The following is a 20683-nucleotide window of genomic DNA, read 5'->3' as shown; positions in this document are numbered from 1 at the left end:
TGACACATTTAAAGGACAGTTAATTTAATTTGAAAAAAAAAAAAAAAAAAAAACCCCACAAAACTGCATTTCTTTATATTGCTCCTTGCCAGGAGCAATAAATATAAATTTATAAAAATAAATAAATTAATAAAAACATCACATTTTTAATGCTTTTAGTCTACGAATGCTTTTTTTAAATTGCCTCCTTTAGTTTCTCTCTTTCTATATATCTGTATCTCTCTCTCTCTCTTTCTGTATATCTGTGTCTCTCTATTTCTCTCTCTCTCTCTGTATATCTCTCTCACTCTCTGTATATCTGTATCTTTCTGTATCTCTCTCTCTGTATCTCTCTCTCTCTCTCTCTCTCTCTCTCTCTCTCAGCATTCAATCATATCTCCTCTGTTCTGTTTTTGAACCTCAGCAGCTTGCCACTGCTGACCCTGTTCTGTCCTTCATGTCTTTCTCTGTCTCTCTCGTCCATCTCTCCGTCCCTCCCTCTCTGTTCTGCACATGGGTGATGGGAACAAAGGGAGAATCAATATGTTTTCAATTTGCAGCAGCGAAATGCTCTTTTGAATCCTAATAAGGGGAGTATATATATATATATATATATAAAAATGTATATAAACGTATGTGTGTGTGTTAGAGAGACAGAGTGAGTATCTGTGTGGGAGCCACTGAAAGAGAGAAGTTTCATGATGTTTACTTCTAAACCCTCAGCCGTTTCCAGCAATCATCTGTTAAGCGGTCAAACTCAGAACTCTTTAAAAAACGTTTGTGTTCGGATTTCTCAAGACATTTCTCATGTCATCCCTTCATCTGATAAACTACCTATAAATCATCTGCCTTAGGCAGTTTCAAATCTGCTGGATTCATTTCAATCAAACCTCCTAAAGAAAAAAAAAAGAAGAAAAAATATGTATATATATACTTTATACCAGACTGCCCAGGCTCTGGTTGTATAGAGCGTACACTACTTTCTATCCAGAGCTTGCCTTCCTAGATTTGCTCTACATACTCTACAATCTCTACATGAGCTTGATCCTCAGAACCTCAAAACAGAGTTTCGAGTATGTCTCAAAGTTTCTGAAGAAACATAAAGCTTGGAAGGAAGTAGCAGAGAGATCAGTGATGCTTGATGTTACAGCCTTTCTGATCTTTAGATGCTTTTCTGCTCAGCACGGTTGTACAGAGTGGTGATTTTGAGTTCCTGTAGTCTTCCTGTCCGCTGTTCCTGTCTGGTTTCCATCCTCATCAACAAGGCAGAACTTCAGCTCTACCTTCACAGGATTTTATATATATATATATTTTTTTTTAAACACAATTCAGGGTTAAGGGCCTTGCTGAGGGGCCCAGGAGTGGCAGCTTGGTGGTAATAGGATTCAAACTCACAACCTTTCGATCAACACTAACCAATAAGCTATCACAGATGTTGGTAACAGATGAAACACTCAAACTAGCCACTAAGTTGTAATTTTAGTCAGTGATTTTATATCAAGAGGTATGTTCACCTTATTAACAGGGTCAGAATAGAGTGCAGGTCACACGAGAAAGGCATGCATGTACAGCATGTACAGTGACAGAAGGTGGGAAGGTGGGAATATGCAATCAGGGGGTCAGTGTTGTTTTCCGCACGCTTGTGTTGGCGGCGATGAGGCTGTGGGATGCTGGCGGCAGCGGACAACAGCAAGGAACCGTACAGATGTGCTGACTGCTCAGTTTCCATGGGAACCACCCCATCCCCCCTTTCTTCTTCATCCTCCCTTTTCTGCGTGGAGCATCAATGAAAGCCTCACTTGCTCTCTTTGGTGTCTTTGTGTGTGTGTGTGTGTGTATATATATATATATATATATATATATATATATATATATATATATATATATATATATATATATATATATATATATATATATATGTATATATATATATATATATATATGTATGGTGTGGTGCTCATCACTCAACTTTTCTGCCCGCCTTTAGTGCAAGGACGAAGGCGTGTGCTCGGTTAACTGCTAAGTATGACCAAACTTACCGGACGCCATTGTCTGGGTTTTATGAATCATACCGACGGACACTGAATGTATATGTAGTGTGTGTATCAAAACGCACATATGTGTACTCAAGGGACATGTGGAAATGCTGGTGGCCGTGGAAGCATTCTTGGAGGAGGGGCATTTATCATGTATTTAATCAGACGAAGGAAGAAGGAGAGAGCTGGGAGGTAGGGTGAGAAGGGGAGGGGAGGTGTGTGTGTTATCAAACTGAGTGGCTCCTTCCTACACACACTAAATCAATATTTGTAGACTTTCAGCATGTGCAGGATGCTCTGGAAGGATGGATAGTGGCATCTGTAGTGAGGATGAAAAAGGAAAAAGAAAGATACCAAAAAGAAATTTCCAACCTCCTGACTTTTGCAATCATTTGCTTGACAAAGAACCACTGCCCGAAAGCCTTTATTTTGCAGTGCTGCCACGGATCAAACCCCATCCTCCAGGCAAAATCCTCCTCTACCCCTGCACTCCTTCTATTCCGGAGTAGCCGAGCCTGTGGGCTCCGGGCCTGATCAGTATTCCGGGGGTAGCATCGTCTGCCTCTTCGCTTTATTGCACTATTTTTAACCTGCTCCCTCCTTAACCTTGACCACGGTGATTGAGAGAGGGGAAGGCTGAAACGGGAGGGGTGTGACGGATGATATTAAAGCTGAGGAATAAAGGTGGACGATGAATAAAAGGGAAAAAAAGATGAGAGGCGGCGGGGGGGGGGTTTGTTCGGCAGCAGCGGCGATATGAAATGCTTGTGGAGAGCATGATGATGAGCTGAGCTGCATCGCTTTCTCAACTCACAGGCTCACAGGATTTAGGTTTGACCAGCGTTCCCAGCTCTCTTCAAGATGCTTCCCTGATTCTAAAAATGTCTTCCACCTCAACTGGCTCTGTAGTATGAGGTTCAAATGGGTGTGATAAAGGGAAATGCTATGGTGTGCACACACCGTAGGATAAAGATCTCTGAAGAGATGCTTTTCTGTGCACCACGGATGAAAAGCGTGGTTGAACTGAACACATCCATACAGTTGGGGTTCAGTGGGTTTTGTTACTGACCCACAGCTCCCAGTTTGATCCTGAGTTTTACCCGAATGTGTGAGTGGATAATGTCCTGGGATGAACCAAGCAACCCTGACCTGAATAAACCCCTTCCTGAAGATGAATAATCCTGATATATTATTATTATAAAATTGAATCCAGTATTTTAGAGTTACTAAGAAAGTATTATATTACTGAGCTTTCTATTTTTTGACACAAGTGTGTGATGATGTAATACTTGTGACTGTATTATCCATAAAGCTAACTTTGGCCACCATACATCTTGGCTGATTGACTATATATTCAGAGTAAATCTGATTTTCTGCCAAAGTATCCTTTAAAGGAATTACACCGTTATGAATTACAGCACTGATGTTCTGACAGACGCTGGAGATACAATCTGACTCATTCTTAAGTACATTAGAATGTTTTATCAAAAAAGAGGAAAAAAAAACTTTGTCAGCACTCAGGACAGAACATATTGCAGGCTTTATTTTACAGAAAAAAAAAAAAAAAACATTCTGGTTGTTTCTAATAAAAGGTCTAATGATCTGAGTATTTAGAAATATCTGCAACTGTTCATCCAGAGATGGGTTTATTTTCCGCCTCTCCAGGTTGGTCAAGACTCAGGAAACGCATACGATTGCATTCCATAAATCTTTAGCATGCAATAACTAAAAATGTGTGATAAAGAATTACGGCTCGCTGTAGCTTACAGGAACAACCGGATTTTATACTAAAAAGCTGAAACGATCAGTTATTTCCATTTTATACGCCACAGCTGGTCCCACATTGCCCTCATGTGGACAGTGGGTATATGACATGCAACAATATTCAAAGCTAATATAATTAGTCTGCTTCCTAAATGTCTACCTCACAACCCGGGCTGCAATGAAAGCAGAGACAGACAGTAAAATATTGCTCGATCATTTAATAAGCCTTGTTTAATGAATCTTTTTCTGCGTTATTACAGATTACAGATGCAGCCGAGACGATGTCGACTTGTTTGGTCTCGTTCCTCCGGTTTTATCCCGCTTTTCAGTTCTCCTCATCTGTATGATAAAAACAGAAAAACAATAGATTTCTTATTTATAAGCGAGTTATAAAAATATAAAATCAGGCTCAGTCTTCGTTGTAACGTCCACATCACACCACAAACCCGCTGGAGCTATTGATCACTGCTCTTAAATATGGCTTGCTTTATACAACAACTGTTGACACCGCACCTTCGTCATCCTCATCTTCATCCTCTTCTTCCTCATCCTCGTCTTCGTCGGTGCTGAAGGTTCCGTCGGGGAGGCTGTAGATACGGATCACTTGCTGTGAACGCAAATGGAGAACGAATCAGGGATACAGTGATTGGTGTTATAGCGGCTTCATGGGGTGATGAGGAGTTATCTTTTACAGAGCACCTTGAAAAAATGACAGATTATCCTTAACCCTCCCTGTTGTCCTTGGGGTCAAATCTGTCCTGTTTTCAAATGTTTGTGTGTCTACAGTTTTATTTCATGTAAATGAGGTCTATTGACCATAAATGACAAAAGGGAGTGTACATTTTATGGTATTAAGTTTAAATACAGTTCATTTAAATAGGAATAAACAGAATTGGGTGATAAAACAGTCACTCCACACTGGGTTAATACTGACAAAAGTTGCATGGTCAAAAGGAAGACAATACAAAGACTCCTCAGATGTATAGTGAAATGTCCAGTAATTATTCATTAAGATTAATAATAGAATGAAATCCAACTCATATAAAATACCCTTTAATCCAAATATAAGTGAATAGATAAGCTCTGTTCTATGTCCAAAGTTTGCTGCTGTTTTATAAAACTAAAACAAAAAAAAAAAACCCACACAATTCTGACCAAAACAGTGAAACTGAGCTGCTATGAAAGGCAGCAGTGCGTGAAAACATCAGTTGGCAAAACATCCCAGATCCTCTAGAGAAGCAGCAGCAAATGTATTCTTTGGCTAAACCACTGTTTTATGGTTATTTTACCACTTCTGCAGTGTTGCAAGGTTTGTTGTCTGGATTTGAGAGAAAGCGGCTGTCCCCAGAGGACCAGTTTGGAGGAAACACACTGTGGTGAGGTTTGTGTGTGTTGTAGATGCTCACCTTGTTGGGGTCTTTGAGGATGAGGTACTTGCCCTCATCCAGTTTGCGGCAGATGTCGATGACGCAGCGCAAAATGCCCCACGCGTTCTCCATGCTCAAGTTGATCTGGCTAGCAAACTCGTTAGGCTTGAATTGCTGCGTGCCCAAGATCACGTGACGCGCAGAGTCCTTCACGTGGTAGCGGGACACATAACTGTGGTGCACACAAAATGGAATGTTTTAATGCTTTGGTGCTGATCAACTCCACAAAACAGATTTTAGCTGCTGGGATGCAAACATGCGATGTGTCTATTCTCACCCCAGTTTAAGGTACTCTGAGCCGGCTAGCAGGGCGCAGCAGGTCCAGCGTGCCAGCTTGTAGCTGTTGTTCTTCAGCTCGGTGGCTAACACCGCTCCTCGCTGAGAGTCCAGCTTCTGACGCCAGTCCACTCCGTTACAATACTGCACAAATCAGTCGTTTCAGTGTGGCAAACACACACGTGTACACATTCACAATCTGGGGGAAATAAAACTGCCCTCTTTCTCATACTAACCCGTGAATCCCACTCGTTGAGAGCTTTGATGTTGATGAAGGAGAGCTCTCCGTTTGCTCCGGTCATCACACCATCATGCTCACAGCGCACAATCAGATCGATATCCTCTCCAAGTTTCCACCTTCGGTACCTACACACACACACACACACACATACAGTCAATATCCTCTTCACAGTGACAGGTACTCAATATATTATGACATAGAATTGCACAAAATTTCAATAGACACCAGAAAGAGTCAACAAATTGCCTACACTCAGAAAATTTTTAACTCCAGATTTTCAATATTGACAGTTTAACCCTTGGGTCAGGTTTGATCTCACCTGTATGCTACAGATGCCACTTCACTCTTATCCATATCCTCCTCTATGAACGGGTTCGGATTAGGGAACTTGTGCCTCTCTCCTCCCTTTAAAAAAAAAACACACCACATTTAATTCATCTTGGACAGTTTTGGAATTCCTGACATACATCTGAGGAGAGTAAAGGCTGATCTGTGTGTTCAATGTGTCCGGCTTATGGCTGAGCAGTATTCCACTGAGATGTGGGAGTGTAAAGCAGAGCTGTGGTACACTACCATGCGCAGGCACTGCTGGCTGAAATTGTGGTTGATGTATGTGGCCTCCATGGCCAGGTTTCGAGGAGAGTTCAGGGAGTTGCCTTCGTCCTGAGGAGGTTCGTTTGCTGTTTCGCTGACGGTGAGCAGATCTAACGGAAACACACACACACACACTTGCTATCTGCACTGAAGCTTCACTGTAGTATCTAGCTGCTGAAAGTTTCAGATTTTTAGAGCACTCACCAAAATCAGAGTTGTCTCTCTTGTCGAAGAAGAGCTTGTTTCCGACGCGCTGCACGATGATGTCCCAGGAGTTCACTGAGCGTGTGCAGCACATCAGCGTGGCCAGGATGGCATCGGTGGCAAAGACATTACCCTGAGTCTTAGCCAGCTAAGAGGAGACAGATTTATGAATGATGTTTAATGCAGTGACTCGGTCTGTCAGGGTTCTCTGTGTGTATTGCAGCAACAGAAACTAAATTAAAGCTAAGTTACAGATACAACAGCTGGCCAGAGCACATGCAGGTTGTTTGCCTTTGCTTTGGAGGCAGAAAAAAGGATATTACTCTATGCTTTTCCGAAAAGCTGACCTTTTTCCAATACAACTTAGAAACTAACACACCCTAGTGGGAAAAAAAACATGAACCCTGCTTTGTGGTTAAATTACTGAAAGCCACAATAAGGAACTGACAAATACTGGCTGCCATTAATACATCAAAATACAACCTACGCTTGTGGTATTTGCATTACCTTTCGGATGACGGGGTCGTCGGTGGTGGTGACGGTGTGGAAGATCCTTTTAATGCTCTTTAGAGGTTTCTCATTGCGGGTGGTGATGCGATCGAATGCTTTATCGTAGTATTCCAGGGCACCACAGCACTCACTGGTCCGGTGAGGCAGAAAGAGATACCAGAATATCAGTAACCACAACCTGGGTGTGGTCTGGCAATACAGACTTACAGCCTTAAACCATCGCAAGAAGGAAACTGCCTGGGATTTACTTTTGGCCACATGGATGAATATGGTTCTCTAAGATACCTAGGTTTAGAGTGCGGTCACTGGCCGGGAGAGGCCATGCTCACTATGTGTTTACTCACATGTCTGAAGGATCAGCCACCTCCATGTATCTCATCTTCATGAGGCGAGGGAAGTCCATCTCTTCCTTCACCTCCCAGTCACTGCGCACCTCCACTGATGAATCCCTGGGCTTTAGCTGGGCCTGCAACAGGACGTGCAACAATTAAGAACAGCTAATATATCATAATGACACAGAGCATCAATCAACTTCTGTTCATAAAGGAACAATAAACCCATCCTGGATAAGTCACAAGTGAGTAGCGAGTCTACCTGTGACTTCTGGTCCCACTTCTGACGCACTCCAAACTGCTTCTGGAATTTCTTCTGCAGGCGCATGCGATCTCTTTCTTTCTGCTTGGCACTCTTCGGGAGAGTCTGCAGGTTGAACTGCGTGAGATTCCTGCGGTCCTTATCCCTGCGTAGGTTCCTCTGTAAACACACCACAACAGAAATGAGACTTCTCTGTGCTTTGAATAATCCTTGATATAAAGGTCACATCATGAGAAGCTTCAGGCTGTGTTGTGTACCTGGGCGAAGCGCATGCGGTTCCTCTGGTAGGCCGATTTCTGGGTTTTGGCTGTGTCCACCAGCTGGAAGCTAGCTTCATCCTCCTCGTGGAAATAAGCATACTGACTTCCTCCTCCGAACTGGGATGAATATTTATCTGCCAGGGAAAAACAATTTGACTATGATATGCCAAATGCCATCAACATAATATTTAGGATGCACATCTTTCCAAAGAAAATATATAGTACATCAGATCAAGGTCTGTGTGACTTACTTGTGTATCTTTTATCCTGGTAGGTTGCTCCAGTCCAGTCTGCCACCTGTGAACACAGTGCAGCAAAGATTAACTGATCTGATTCTACTAATGAAAAGCTTGTTATTATCCAGTAACCTCAAGCATGTATTTTAACTAAGGAATAAAATGTGACAGGGTTTACTGTTGTAGGAAAAAATAATCAATGTCATTGAGTGATGATACAGTAGAATCAGATGATTGAAATGTATCAATTGATGATCATTGACAGAGAGAGAGAGAGAGAGAGAGAGAGAGAGAGAGAGGGTGTGAGAGAGACAGAGATGCAGAGAGAGAGAGAGAGAGAGAGAGAGAGAGAGAGAGAGAGAGAGAGAGAGAGAGAGGGTGTGAGAGAGACAGAGATGCAGAGAGAGAGAGAGAGAGAGTGAGAGAAGTGACCTTGCCGAGACGGTCCCCTTTGCTGAACGGCTGGTACGGCATGTCCTTAAATTTCTCAGGAACAGCACAGGGACCCCATCCTGAGGGGTTATCCTGAATCACCGGGGCCAGGAACTTTGCCATGGTCTTCACACACAACCAGCACAGAAAGAAAGAAAGAAAGCAAACAAGCTGTTTAATTAGAAAAATTGACCACATCCTGGGTATATGTGTGACCAGAAGCACTAAAGCCCTGCTGCATCACTGTCCTCAGGTAGAGAGGGCTAAATCCTTCCAATCAGATAGTCGAATGGCATCATGGGTAATGGAGGACACCTCCATGATGCCAGTGACGACTGCACTACTTTAATAAGATTCATGTGTGGACTTTTAATCAAAGGTTGCTGGAGTGTGTAGGGCTCAGACTCAAATCAGCACTGCTCTCTTCACACTAGTGTGCACTTGTAAGGCACATCAGCTTGCGCAGTGGACTAGTCATCACTGACCACACAGCAGCACGGTTTAGAACAGAGCCAGTGCACTTAATAGGGAACAGACCAGCACCTTATGTAGTGCCCTAAATGGATCTATTTGCCTCCTAACCTAAAGGTATAAGGTTGAAAAGCGGGTATAGCTCTCACATACTGCTTAACAGCTTTATAGATGGTTGGAAACATGTTATAAACGCGTTATAACATGCATATAAATGATTACGCTCATTTTTACTCCCAATTAGCATTACACCCCAAAACTACCCTTAGCTTCTCTTTGCTTACCCACAGAAACAACGCTCATAACATAAAAAAAAATTATACTTATATAATGCTTTTATTTATTAGTCGCAAGAAAAGCTGCACATACGCTCAGGACATTACTCAGCGTTCACTTGCCGTGTTAGCATTAGCAACTAACAAGAACCATGGCGCATTATGAAATATCAAGACGCTAAACCTACACAAGAGCCTCACGAAATAACAGCTTAGGAAACCGAGAAGCAACAATATATATTTGATTGAAGATGCGATTAAAGAAAAAGCAGATGTTTAAGGATTAATCAATACCTCTTCACCACAGCGGAGTAGGTCCTCAAACGCCGGCGGAAATAGGAACGCGTTAGACTTACGCGAAGCGAGTTAAACTTCCGGTTACTTTTTTTTCCTTAATATTTCAATCTTTCACTTTGGCTAGTTCTAAGGGAAATACCTTTTAAAAAAAACGACAATGCGCTTAATATGTTCGGTTTTTATCTATAACTTAGGAATATTGAAAAGATTTGTTTAAAAAGCGGTAGGATTTTGCGACAGTTATGTAGTCGTTTACGGCAGTCGCAGTCATGCGCACTAAGGCAAATCCAGACCAGCGTTACACCCGCTGGAAGAGGTAAGGCGAAACAAGTGGTGTGCACGTGATAAACAGAATATTTACACATTTATGTTTAAAATTATTTGACTATCTGTGAATGCATCAGTTGATATAGAGTAAAGGATTCACTTATAACCGAAAACATGCTTGTTTTTGATTTTAGTGTCCTTTTATTAGCCTGTATATAAGTGACACATCATAGATGATGTAATATCTTAATAGAGAAATTGATCAGCTACAGTAAACTTGCACTTTTGCCCCATTTTGGTTATCATCATTGCAAAATGCATAGTCAGTTATTCTAATCCAGGACCGTTTCTTGGGGGTTATTAATCCACTGAATGTGTGCAAGAATCAAATACAGTCCTGCATGCAAATCAGCTATCTAGTAGAGAAAGCATGAGTTTATTACTTGCTGGAGATCATGGCTCAAAAAATGTGTGTAACTTAAAAACAGGCCCGAATTCACGTTCACCGCGAGCTAGAAAGTTCAGCAAAAGACATTATCTATTATGAATATGCGACTCAACACATATGGGTTTCCTCAGGGTTCTCCAGTTTGCTCCCACCTCTCAAAAAAACGTGCCAGGAATCTCCAAATTGCCCCACGTTGTCACACAAACTGTGTGAACGTGTGTTCGCATTATGCTTTGTTGCTTTTCTAATGTGTATCCCTACCTCACATCCGGCTCAGCCTTGCCTCTAACCAGGAAAAAGTTTTCCATATCAAGCCACATCTTCTCATTCATATATTATATATCTTAAAGCTTGAAGTACCAGTTTGACAAAGTCCAGGGGTTTACACTTTTCATTAGTCTCTCTATCCAAGAGAGACAGCAGATTGCAGCAGCAGGTGCCCCAGGCGTGGTATTAAAAAGCGGTTATTACACCTCACATTACTTCCACTCAGTGGAGAATCATTAGACGGGGTTGCCATGTGTCGTCCTCACTCCTGCATGTCGCTCGTACAGGCGATGCAGCTTGGACTGCCACCTGCAGAGACACTGCAAGGAAGACTCTTAAAAGCTTTCTGTGTGGTGAGTGTGCTCTTCAGTTATCAAACTACAGGCTTGAGATGAATCAATTTATTCCCTCAGAACTCCAGAAACAGTGTTGGGAAAGCTATACAGGATAGAAGTATTTTTATTTTTCCTCTCAGTGTCACTCATTTTCTTGTTATGTCCCTCTCCAGGATATAAGTGGAACTTCAAAAAAAAAAAAAGTGTGATTGTTGAAACAAAAAGTAAAAATTATGGAGAGAAAAATTTGGATCACAAATTTTTTGAACATAATTGTTGGGGGAAAAACTTCATTTCTTGATGGAAATCTTGCAGATTTAATGATAAGAAACTTTGGACTATTTTCTGAGCCTCAAACGGCGATAAAATCTTGATACCAAGAAATATTTGAATTCTCTTGATCACATGGGATGAAAAGAGTGCCTTATTTGCACGTTATTCCAATGATATTCCAATTTTTCACATAAGTTACATTCACATCTTGGAATTATTTATTATTATCTTTATCAGCTTAGTAGTAGATGTCTCTATAGACGTTCTTTCTAGTCTAGTGGATTTCCAAGCCACACATTTTAACTAGGATGAAATGTTTCCGATATATTTTATCTAGCTTTATTTATTCACACACAGTTTTACTTCGTACAATTTCACTTGATGTTACTCGTCTTCTCCAAGATACATGCTTTCGTTATATTTTCATCCCGTCTTCTGACAGAGGAGGCAGACGACACGATTCAGGCACAAAGCGGAGCTGTTGAGTGTTAAAAGTCTTGTTTGAGAGTCTAGTGGCTCCTCCTAGTAGCAGAAGAACGAAATTGAAACATCGTCACTGCATTAATTCCTGTACAGAAACATGGCATTTAATTAAATATGACGTATTAATACCTGTGGGTTGGACCCAGTTTTGCTTACTTGTTAGTTTTATTGTATAAACCATCGTGTTATGTTGATTAGGTTTCTTCGCTGCTGCTCGTTGTACGATGTTCAACACACGATATCTGTCCCGAAACCCTCGGTTCCACAGCGTGCTCAGCTGATGCAGCGCTTTAATAACCTACAAATTTAATAACGTACAAGGGTTGAGACAGGAAATGCGATCCACGATAAAAAAAAATTAATTACAGTCTGCCTTTACAAATCGGCTTATACACTCAGAATCAAGAAGCTTTGTGAAAAACCTTTTGTTGTTTCTTTAGACAGTGGTTCTGAGCGTGTTGATGCTCCCGCTGTTGAGGACTGTGGGATTGCGTGCGTTCTCCATGGCAACCGAAGCGTATTCCTCCGGTACTCACTCCGCAGCCTTCGTCACCTGCCCCAATGACACCGTGGCCAAAGACCTGGCCAGGTACCATAACAGTATTATTCATGCAGTTTTTTTTTAAAAGCCGAATACATAACACCCGATATCGATAAATAAATTCAAACCGAAACCTTTTCACCTTAATGCCGTGGAACATTCAAGCTTGTTTGTCATGTTGCAGAGGGATAGTGGAAAAGAAGCTGGCAGCCTGCGTGAACATAGTGCCAAAAATCACATCAGTGTGAGTAACCCTACCCGATATTACAATCTTTTACAAGCTTTTTCAAATCAGCGCTTATTCATCCCACCGCTTCTCTTCTGTATTGCGATGTAATGAGCAGAAAGTCTTCATCTGCTACACACTTCTGACCGCCGAGTGTTTTTTTTTTTGGGTGGGGGTTGTTTCTGTGTTTCTTTTTACTCTTGTACTGTGTCTCTACAGATATGAATGGCAAGGGAAGATCGAAGAAGACAGTGAAGTGTTGCTGGTGAGTTTCATTCAATCTCAAATCCATTTACAGGTGAGAACGAACCCACGGCGTCGTCTGATAAATGCTCACGTGTTGCAATACGGTTTCTTTTAGATGATTAAGACAAGGACTACAAAGATCTCTGCTCTCGCTGAATATGTTAGGTAAGCCCTATACGTCATATAGTAGCTTTAATAAGATGTTTGTTGTTATTTTAATATTTTACAGTCCATTAGTGCTGAGTTTTTTTGGGTTTTTTTTGCATTCAGGGACCAATTTCATTGTAAAATACATTTCACAGGTCCTCTGATCATAGTGTAATATAAACTATTTAGATATTACGCTCTTTATGATATGATAGGGACACACCCCCTTTACGAAGACACAGAGGCCACATTTCCTTTAGTGAGACTGACAAATTCAGAGGCCACACCTCTTTTACTAAGACTGACAGACACAGAGGCCACACCCCCATTACTGAGACTGACACTCACAGGCCACACCTCTTTAATAAGGCTGACAGACATCAAGGCCACACCCCATTCACTGAGACTGACAGACATAGAGGGCACAATCCCCTTCAGTGAGACTGACAGACACAGAGGCCACATCTCTTTTATTGAGACTGATGGACTCAGAGGCCACACCCCCTTCACTGAGACTGACAGCCTCATAGGCCACACCCCCTTCCGTGAGACTGATAGACACAGAGGCCACACTCCTTTTACTGAGACTGACAGACTCACAGGCCACACCTCTTTAATAAGACTGACAGACATCAAGGCCACACCCCATTCACTGAGACTGACAGACACAGAGGGTGCACCCCCTTTAATTAGACTTACAGCCTCATAGGCCACACCCCCTTCAGTGAGACTGATATACACAGAGGCCACAGTCCCTTTACTGAGACTGTCAGACTCAGAGGCCACCCCTCTTTTACTTGGACTGCCAGACACCAAGGCAATACCTCCTTCAATGAGACTAACACTCTCAGTGGCCACCCCCCCTTCACTGAGACTGACAGACACAAAGGCCACATCTCTCTTAGAGAGACTGACACACTCAGAGGCCACACCCCCTTCACTGAGACTGTCAGATACAGAGGTCACACCTCCTGCAGAGACTGCATACAAGAGGCCACACCTCTTTTATTAGGCCATGTTCAAAATAGGCCACACCTCCTTCACTAACGACAATTTATACTGTAAAATACTTTTTTATTTATTAAAGGTATCTTAATTAGGATTGGATTAATGTATTTATTTATTGAAACATATTGACATGTTAGAGAATAGGAAAATAGGAAAAACACGTTCACATGGACAAATATAAAGACATATTGATCAGTTATTTGTTTTAATGTGTAAATAAACAAATAACCGAACATAGAAATAAAATCTGAAAATTGTCTGAAACTTTGTGTTATAGTTCATGGGTTAGTTCAGTCTTCTTCAGAAGCAGTTAAGACTTCAGATGCGATGAATGACCCAGATAATCACACAGACACTTCTCTCCTTCAGGTCTAATCATCCGTATGAAGTGGCCGAGGTCATTAGCTTGCCCATTGATCAGGGAAACCCTCCCTACCTGAAGTGGATCGGAGACATTGTGCCTGAATAAATGAGCAGTCAGGAGTAACAAAAAAAATATCCTCACCAGATCCTGGGAAATACTTTCATTAGGGTTCATTAGGAAGGCATCAATCTTCATTTATTATTTGATCTGAAAATGCTGTTAGACCTGCTGCACACTGCACTCATAATGTACAGCTTTTACATGAAATCATTTCAATTTCTCTTTAATAAAATACTGTTCTAAAAATCTGAGGATGCTGTTTACTCTTATTTCTGTATTTCTTTTAACAAATCTTGCATAATATGGAAAATAATGACACCTTAATATGCATAAAGAAGAAACACTGATATATATGATATAATTATTAATCTATATCACAATAAACAACTGAGACATTGTGACAAGAAATATTCATGTGATTTGACTAGGAAATTAATTAAAAATAAAAAAAATCAATTATTATTATTATAACAGGATTGGGAAACACAAAATTGACTAACTAATTGAAAATTGAAAACTAATTCTAATTTTAGATGAATTGTATAGCATTCATGCTATAGCTAACACTTAGTAGAAAACGAAATACTAATTTTATGAATTATTACTAATTTTATTTAATTTCATACAATATATATATATATATATACACTCCTATAGACACTCCTTCCAGAAAGGTTCATCAGAGCAGCTTTTTATCTATTAGCTATTTATCTAAAGCTTAATATCTATTAATTATTAGTCTTACGTTACATAGTAAGTCTCACATAGAGACACACAAATCCCAGGGAATGAGGTGTTACTATAGAAACAAGAACATATTAAAACATGGGCATTGATATAGATGTTCAGCTCCCATTCTACCATGACCCTGACCAGGACACAAAACTCTCTGAGGTTAACTTTAAAAATAGATCCGTTCCTAGTTTAATTTTTTTTTTTTCCTTTGGTATAATTACATTTTTAATCAAAAAAATTCCCATCAGGAATACGGTAACATTTACTATCTGAATATTTTACAGCCTCTGATACGGCTTAATAGCTCCAGGCTCCAGGCTCTGCTGCAGATGTTTTATATTTGTGTACAGGGAACAGTTTGCATAATTATTTTACATTTTAGCAGCAGAGACGTTTTTATTTCATATACTGCCACTAGAGTGAGTCATTTACCCGAACTCTATTTTCCAACACGCATACTGAAACTAACAGGGCTGATAATGCACAGAATCTTAGCTCTAGTCTTAATATATTATACATATTTGCTCTTGATTATAAAAAAATATATGCATATACTTTTGAATATGTAGGTGAAATTTGTAGATTGGGAATGAGTTGGCACTGGGATGTCAAAATGCCAGTCAAGTGGTATCACATCTGGGCCAAATGACAGCATGTCGCTAATGTGCTTCAAGAGAGGGTCAAAAATAGTGAACTCACCCTCATATTTCAATATGTAGGGCATCTAGTTTTACTTTAGAGAATTTATTTATTTATTTCGATTTGTGAGTATCTTAACCAGAGAAATCCAGTTTCCTAGCTCTTAAAAATGACTAAATTAATAATATTAAAATAGAAATTCCATTCTGTCTGCGACACGGGTGCATCACCGACATTTTGGCAGCCGATATCTGATTACAAACTGAATTAATTAGCCGAATGTTTATTTTGCTACGGTACGACGCTTTCCAACATCGTGATCAGACACCCCATGTTCAGGTTTCAGGTTGCCCCCCATTAAATGTGAACATATTTCTTCTTTTTAACTCTTGACAAGTTTTGGATATTGAATTTGTCCCTAAATGAAGCTTAATCCAGTGACTCGACTGCCTGAGACAAGGTTAAGCTTCAAGTTGAGTTTAGTCGTGTTTTTAAAGCAGACGCCGGACTTTCTGTTTCTAAGTTTATCCACCTTGAAATGATTTATGTGAGGAAATTATACTTTGCTAGCAAGGTTTTGGAAATTTTTAAGTAGCTCTTAATATACACTATATTGCCAAAAGTTTTGGGACACCTGAATTCAGGTGTTAGTTCCACTGAAAGTCTTAATGCTTCAGCCAAAAGACATTTTGGACAATTTCCTGGTTTGGGGATGACCCCTTCCTGTTCCAACATGACTGCGCACCAGTTCACAAAGCAAGGTCCATAAAGACATGGTGTTGTTGTAGGCAGAAACCTGATTTCGCCAGCTTTTTCCCCCTCAATGATGCATTATCATGTAGGATTATACTTCTACATCTCACCTGGAGCACCATACATTTACATTTCTGGCATTTGGCAGACACCCTTATCCAGAGCAACTTACATTTAATCTCATTTTATACAACTAAGCAATTGAGGGTTAAGGGTCCAGCAGTGGCAGCTTGGTGGAGCTGGGATTCGAACTCCCAACCTTCCAACCTACCACTAAGCTACAGAATGTTTGTGAAAGAGAGACTGTGTTACATCAGGCATGTTATTATTACACACTAAATGAAAAAACTGAAATAACTAACGAGTGGAATAACTAAAGAATGAAAATATGCAGTATATTCAGAAATGATCCTTATACTATACCGATTTTCTATAGGGTGTTCACCTTACATCGGAATTTCTCTTCATTCTGCTTTATATTATGGAGGTAGTGCTGCCCATTATGTGCAGCTCTTTGTATCTAGGGCAGCAATTTTGGTTTAAAAGTACACAAAACACTGTGTAAAACCTTGCAATATGTAGGACATCGATTTCAATTAACCGTTTAAAAAAAAAATAAAAAGAGATGCAGCGGACCTTTATATGGATGCATTTCTCTGATGCTTTTATCCAAAGTGTTTTATAATAATTGAGGCAGAACACATTTGAGGGACTTGCTTGCAGTAGCTCTGTGGCAGTTCTGGGATCTGACCTCACATATCCCTGCTGGATATTAGCGCAGTATTTTCACTTCTGAACTAACACTTCCCACACAATTACACACATTTCATTTTTTCACATTGATTAAAAAAAAAAAAGTAGCATTCTGGGCTTCTGAGTGGTGCAAAAAAATAGTAGACCTGAATCAACCAGCTGTGGCCAGGAGACAAGAGAGCAGAATTGGGTGTACTCTTTCTCCCCTGTCAATCATAGCAACGCTTCCTAGATGTGGGCGTCTTTGAGTTCATGTATGTGGAAGAGGGAAGGCCGTGCTTTCCTCTGTGTTTGTTTTTTTGCCATTTGGTGGCCATTTGCCACTTGCTCAAGGTCCCAGTGGTAGCAGCTTAGTTGACTTTTGCAAGAAATTTGTATCGGTATACGAAACCTGTTAGCATATTGAACCGAATGCCGGCTAAGTTGCACCAAAGCCAACCCAAAGCGAGTTTACGAATTTTACAAATTTTTTTCAGTCACCGAAAGCTGTTTTGAAAGAGTCAACCCACGATACATCGCCTTTGGCATGCGTTCAAAAGCTAAGTGATTTTTCGCACATTTTTTGTTGACAGATTGGTGTGGGTGGTCTGTTCTATTTTTAGCCCAAGCTTGGTGGCATGACTTCCTGTGAGGACCCTTGACCTGGAATGCTTGGCTTGGGTCAGTTCTTTGTAGGCAGCCATACAGTTTACATACTCTTCATATCGGTAATATTGGTCATAATTGGCTGGAATGGATTATCTGCATTTACATGATTTCTTATGGGAAAATTTGTGCAAGATTTAGTGAAGACATTGCACCATGTGTCCCAAGAAAGCTTGCAAGGAGACAAGGGAGCCACTATCAGTGCAAATTAAGAAAGAAATCATCGACAGCCAACTTGCTAGAGAGTACAGACGGCCAGCATCCACCATAAGCAGACTCTTTATCTGTTTTTATATGCACAAATATGATTCTAGTGTTGGAAATTGGTAATATTTTTGAGCGGATTATCTGCATTTACATTATTTCGCAGTACAAATTTATCTTCGTATACCCAGGTTCCACCGTATCTCACATAAAACTTTTTTTTTGTTTTGTGGGTTACTTTAACTTCTACTCGAATCATTTCTCAGAAAGGAGACTTTACTTTGTCTCATGTATAAATATTTAGTACCTATACACTACTCTGCAGATCTCAGCAATGTCTTGCCACATCCACCATACAGTCCTGACCAAGCAACTTCAGATTATTTTATATTCTGCTCTCTGCCGAATCAGCACCTCTGACTCCTGGAATGTCTGAGTGAGTTCGTCAATGCTAAACTGGGGAAAAGAGATTGGATTTGGAGAATTGGTGGAAGTAAGGCAAAAGTGAAAGTAACATGGGGTGAAGATGAAAAATCTTTCATTGGATAAAAAATTGTGTCTGAACGTAATGGATGACGCAGACAATATATATCGTATATTATTTAGGTTGCCTTGTTTTGCCTTATTTCATATACCATTCATGTACAATGTCCCTAGATCTGGTTATATATTAAAAAAGAAATCCTTTTGCCTAGACCTGCCTTATGCATCTCGTGATATTAGTAGACCATCTGGTTCCTGTCACTTTAAATTTCTCAGTAATGAGTCAGTTGTATTTTGCACACAAAAAAACAATGTGCATTAACACTGTCTCAGAATCTCATACATCAATTTTTTCTCACCTATCCTGTCCGGCGTAAAGCTAATATTTATAGAAGGTCTTGAAATGCTATGCGGTTTAACAAGAGATGCTCTTTTTATGCCAGTAAATGAAACACACAAATACTGAAGATCTAGAAAATGATGACAGAGTGTAGAAATCACTGTCTAGGTTTTCCTTTATGCCCTACATTCATTGTAATTAATTAAATGGACAGATATAACGTCGTAATAATATTTTCTATATTCTAATTATGCATATCTTGACCAGTGTGGTTCAGATCAACTGCATGTTATGCTTATAAATGTATTATGACCATCTGGTTTCCATCATTCGGAATGTGTAAATAACGATTCGTTTACTTTTCACACAAAACTACTTAAGCATTCCGAAAATGACCTGCATTAAGACTCATGAACCCTCAAACAACCATCAGTCTCTCACTGTGCTTTAATATCTACAGTACCCATCGACAATTTCTATCCTCGTTGGTCAGTCAACTTTTTTTTTGTCATCACCTGGACATGTTCATGTTACGACAAAGAACTGGCCCTTTTCAGCTAAAGTAAGGTGAGACACAAGTGACGCCTTTCAGAGACTTGTTTTTATTGATTTTCCATGAGAAAAGATAGCTTGGTATCTATAATTCCTGCAGTCCAGTTTCCAGAAGAGAAATTAATCAGAGAGCACATCATTGGAGAATTGCTGTTAATTAAGTTAGAGCTTGAGACGGGTTTTAATCAATGTCCAACAAAGTTTAAGGCTGAACAATTGAATCATTTTGATTTATTATCAAAATGATTGTGGTTGAGGAGCTATTTGGTGTATTCTTTATTAATTTTGTCACAGTGGAACCTTGGCATACAAAATTAATTCGTTCTGGAGGCGTGTTCGTAATTTGTATTGCGATACACATTTTCCCATAAGAAATAATGTAAATGCAGATAATCCGTTCCAGCCACTCAAAAATATGACCAATATGAAGCGTATGTAAACTGTACGGCTGCTTACAAAGAACTGACCAAAGCCAAGCATTCCATGTCAAGGCTCCTCACAGGAAGTTGTGCCACCAAGCTTGGGCTAAAAATAGAACAGACCACCCACACCACCAATCTGTCAACAAAAAAACGGCCGGAAAATCATGTAGCTTTTGAACGTACGCCGAAGGCAACGTTTATATCGTGGGTTGACTCATTTCGAAACAGCTTTCGCTGAGTGAAGAACAATCCATAAAATTCGGATAGCTTCGTTTGGCTTTCCACTGATGCAAACAAGTTTTGAATGGCTCCCAGACGTACGCTCAACTTAGCTGGCGTTCGGTTCGGTTCGTCCGGATGCCGAAAATACTTCATATGCCGATGCAAATTTCAATTCTTAAGGCGAAAATTCGTAAGAGAGGGCATTCGTATGCCAAGGTTCCACTGTACTCTTTTTCCTAGCCACATTTAGTCCCTAATTTACTCACCTCCCAATTTCTATTCACCAGCCAGATCTTTTGAAGGCTGCCAACAGGAGTGAAGCGCTACCTATGGGACATTAAACTAACCAACCAAATCTTATTGAATTGCTGTTCATGCTGTGTCACGCACACTCAGTGGCAGGTATTATCAGCCTTCTTCCTAATACATGAACTCACTGATGATGATAGTATACCATCCTTCCATCCAGAGAGCACAGCCAATCCCCTGGCCGTGGATGACCATGCCATCTTTGGGAGATTGCTGATGCCACACTCATGCGTGGTAAATGTTTTCACTTGGGAGCTTACTTCTTTTTATACTTAACAATATTATTTGCACATTTAAGACACAAACGACAAGTTATTTGTACCAACATCCAAATTGTTCAACCATTTATTTAACTTCTGTTCACC

The 20683-nt window shown here is 40.3% G+C and overlaps 2 protein-coding genes across 3 annotated transcripts; one reads left to right on the top strand and one right to left on the bottom strand.

The window, feature by feature from the left end:
- Positions 1–3532: 3532 nt before the first annotated feature.
- On the bottom strand, positions 3533–9751 carry eif3d (eukaryotic translation initiation factor 3, subunit D). Its single transcript, XM_058403633.1, has 15 exons — positions 9594–9751; positions 8554–8679; positions 8137–8182; positions 7883–8019; positions 7626–7784; positions 7376–7497; positions 7029–7161; positions 6522–6669; positions 6297–6427; positions 6043–6128; positions 5719–5848; positions 5484–5626; positions 5186–5378; positions 4293–4386; positions 3533–4118 (listed from the first exon to the last, which is right to left on the bottom strand). The coding sequence occupies exons 2-15, from the start codon at positions 8674–8676 to the stop codon at positions 4105–4107; spliced, it is 1659 nt and encodes a 552-aa protein (XP_058259616.1). The 5' UTR covers positions 8677–8679; positions 9594–9751; the 3' UTR covers positions 3533–4104.
- Positions 9752–9789: 38 nt separating this feature from the next.
- Positions 9790–14512, top strand: LOC131361974 (protein CutA homolog). Of its 2 annotated transcripts, XM_058403634.1 has the most exons (7): positions 9886–9912; positions 10866–10931; positions 12110–12258; positions 12395–12454; positions 12656–12701; positions 12798–12847; positions 14207–14512. In XM_058403634.1, exons 2-7 carry the CDS (start codon positions 10869–10871, stop codon positions 14304–14306), a joined length of 468 nt encoding a protein of 155 aa, XP_058259617.1. In that variant the 5' UTR covers positions 9886–9912; positions 10866–10868; the 3' UTR covers positions 14307–14512. The 2 variants fall into 2 exon arrangements, with proteins under 2 accessions (XP_058259618.1, XP_058259617.1); XM_058403635.1 differs by lacking the exon at positions 10866–10931 and having other exon boundaries at positions 9790–9912.
- Positions 14513–20683: the final 6171 nt, after the last annotated feature.

This window comes from Hemibagrus wyckioides, linkage group LG11, assembly GCF_019097595.1.
Source record: "Hemibagrus wyckioides isolate EC202008001 linkage group LG11, SWU_Hwy_1.0, whole genome shotgun sequence".
In the NCBI taxonomy this organism is placed as follows: domain Eukaryota; kingdom Metazoa; phylum Chordata; class Actinopteri; order Siluriformes; family Bagridae; genus Hemibagrus; species Hemibagrus wyckioides.
The sequence above is the reverse complement of the archived record's forward strand: the minus strand, read 5'-3'. Positions and strand labels throughout refer to the sequence as shown.

What these genes read in the sequence shown, in the direction of transcription:
- eif3d (XM_058403633.1), bottom strand. Translation starts at nt 8,676, where the DNA reads ATGGCAAAGTTCCTGGCCCCGGTGATTCAGGATAACCCCTCAGGATGG. An exon ending in CCAGGATAAAAGATACACAA is followed by an intron (nt 8,020 to 8,136) that starts GTAAGTCACACA and finishes TTTCCCTGGCAG; the next exon opens with ATAAATATTCATCCCAGTTC. An exon ending in TCCTCAAAGACCCCAACAAG is followed by an intron (nt 4,387 to 5,185) that starts GTGAGCATCTAC and finishes TTGCGTTCACAG; the next exon opens with CAAGTGATCCGTATCTACAG.
- LOC131361974 (XM_058403634.1), top strand. Translation starts at nt 10,869, where the DNA reads ATGCAGCTTGGACTGCCACCTGCAGAGACACTGCAAGGAAGACTCTTA. An exon ending in TCTTAAAAGCTTTCTGTGTG is followed by an intron (nt 10,932 to 12,109) that starts GTGAGTGTGCTC and finishes TTGTTTCTTTAG; the next exon opens with ACAGTGGTTCTGAGCGTGTT. An exon ending in GTGGCCAAAGACCTGGCCAG is followed by an intron (nt 12,259 to 12,394) that starts GTACCATAACAG and finishes GTCATGTTGCAG; the next exon opens with AGGGATAGTGGAAAAGAAGC.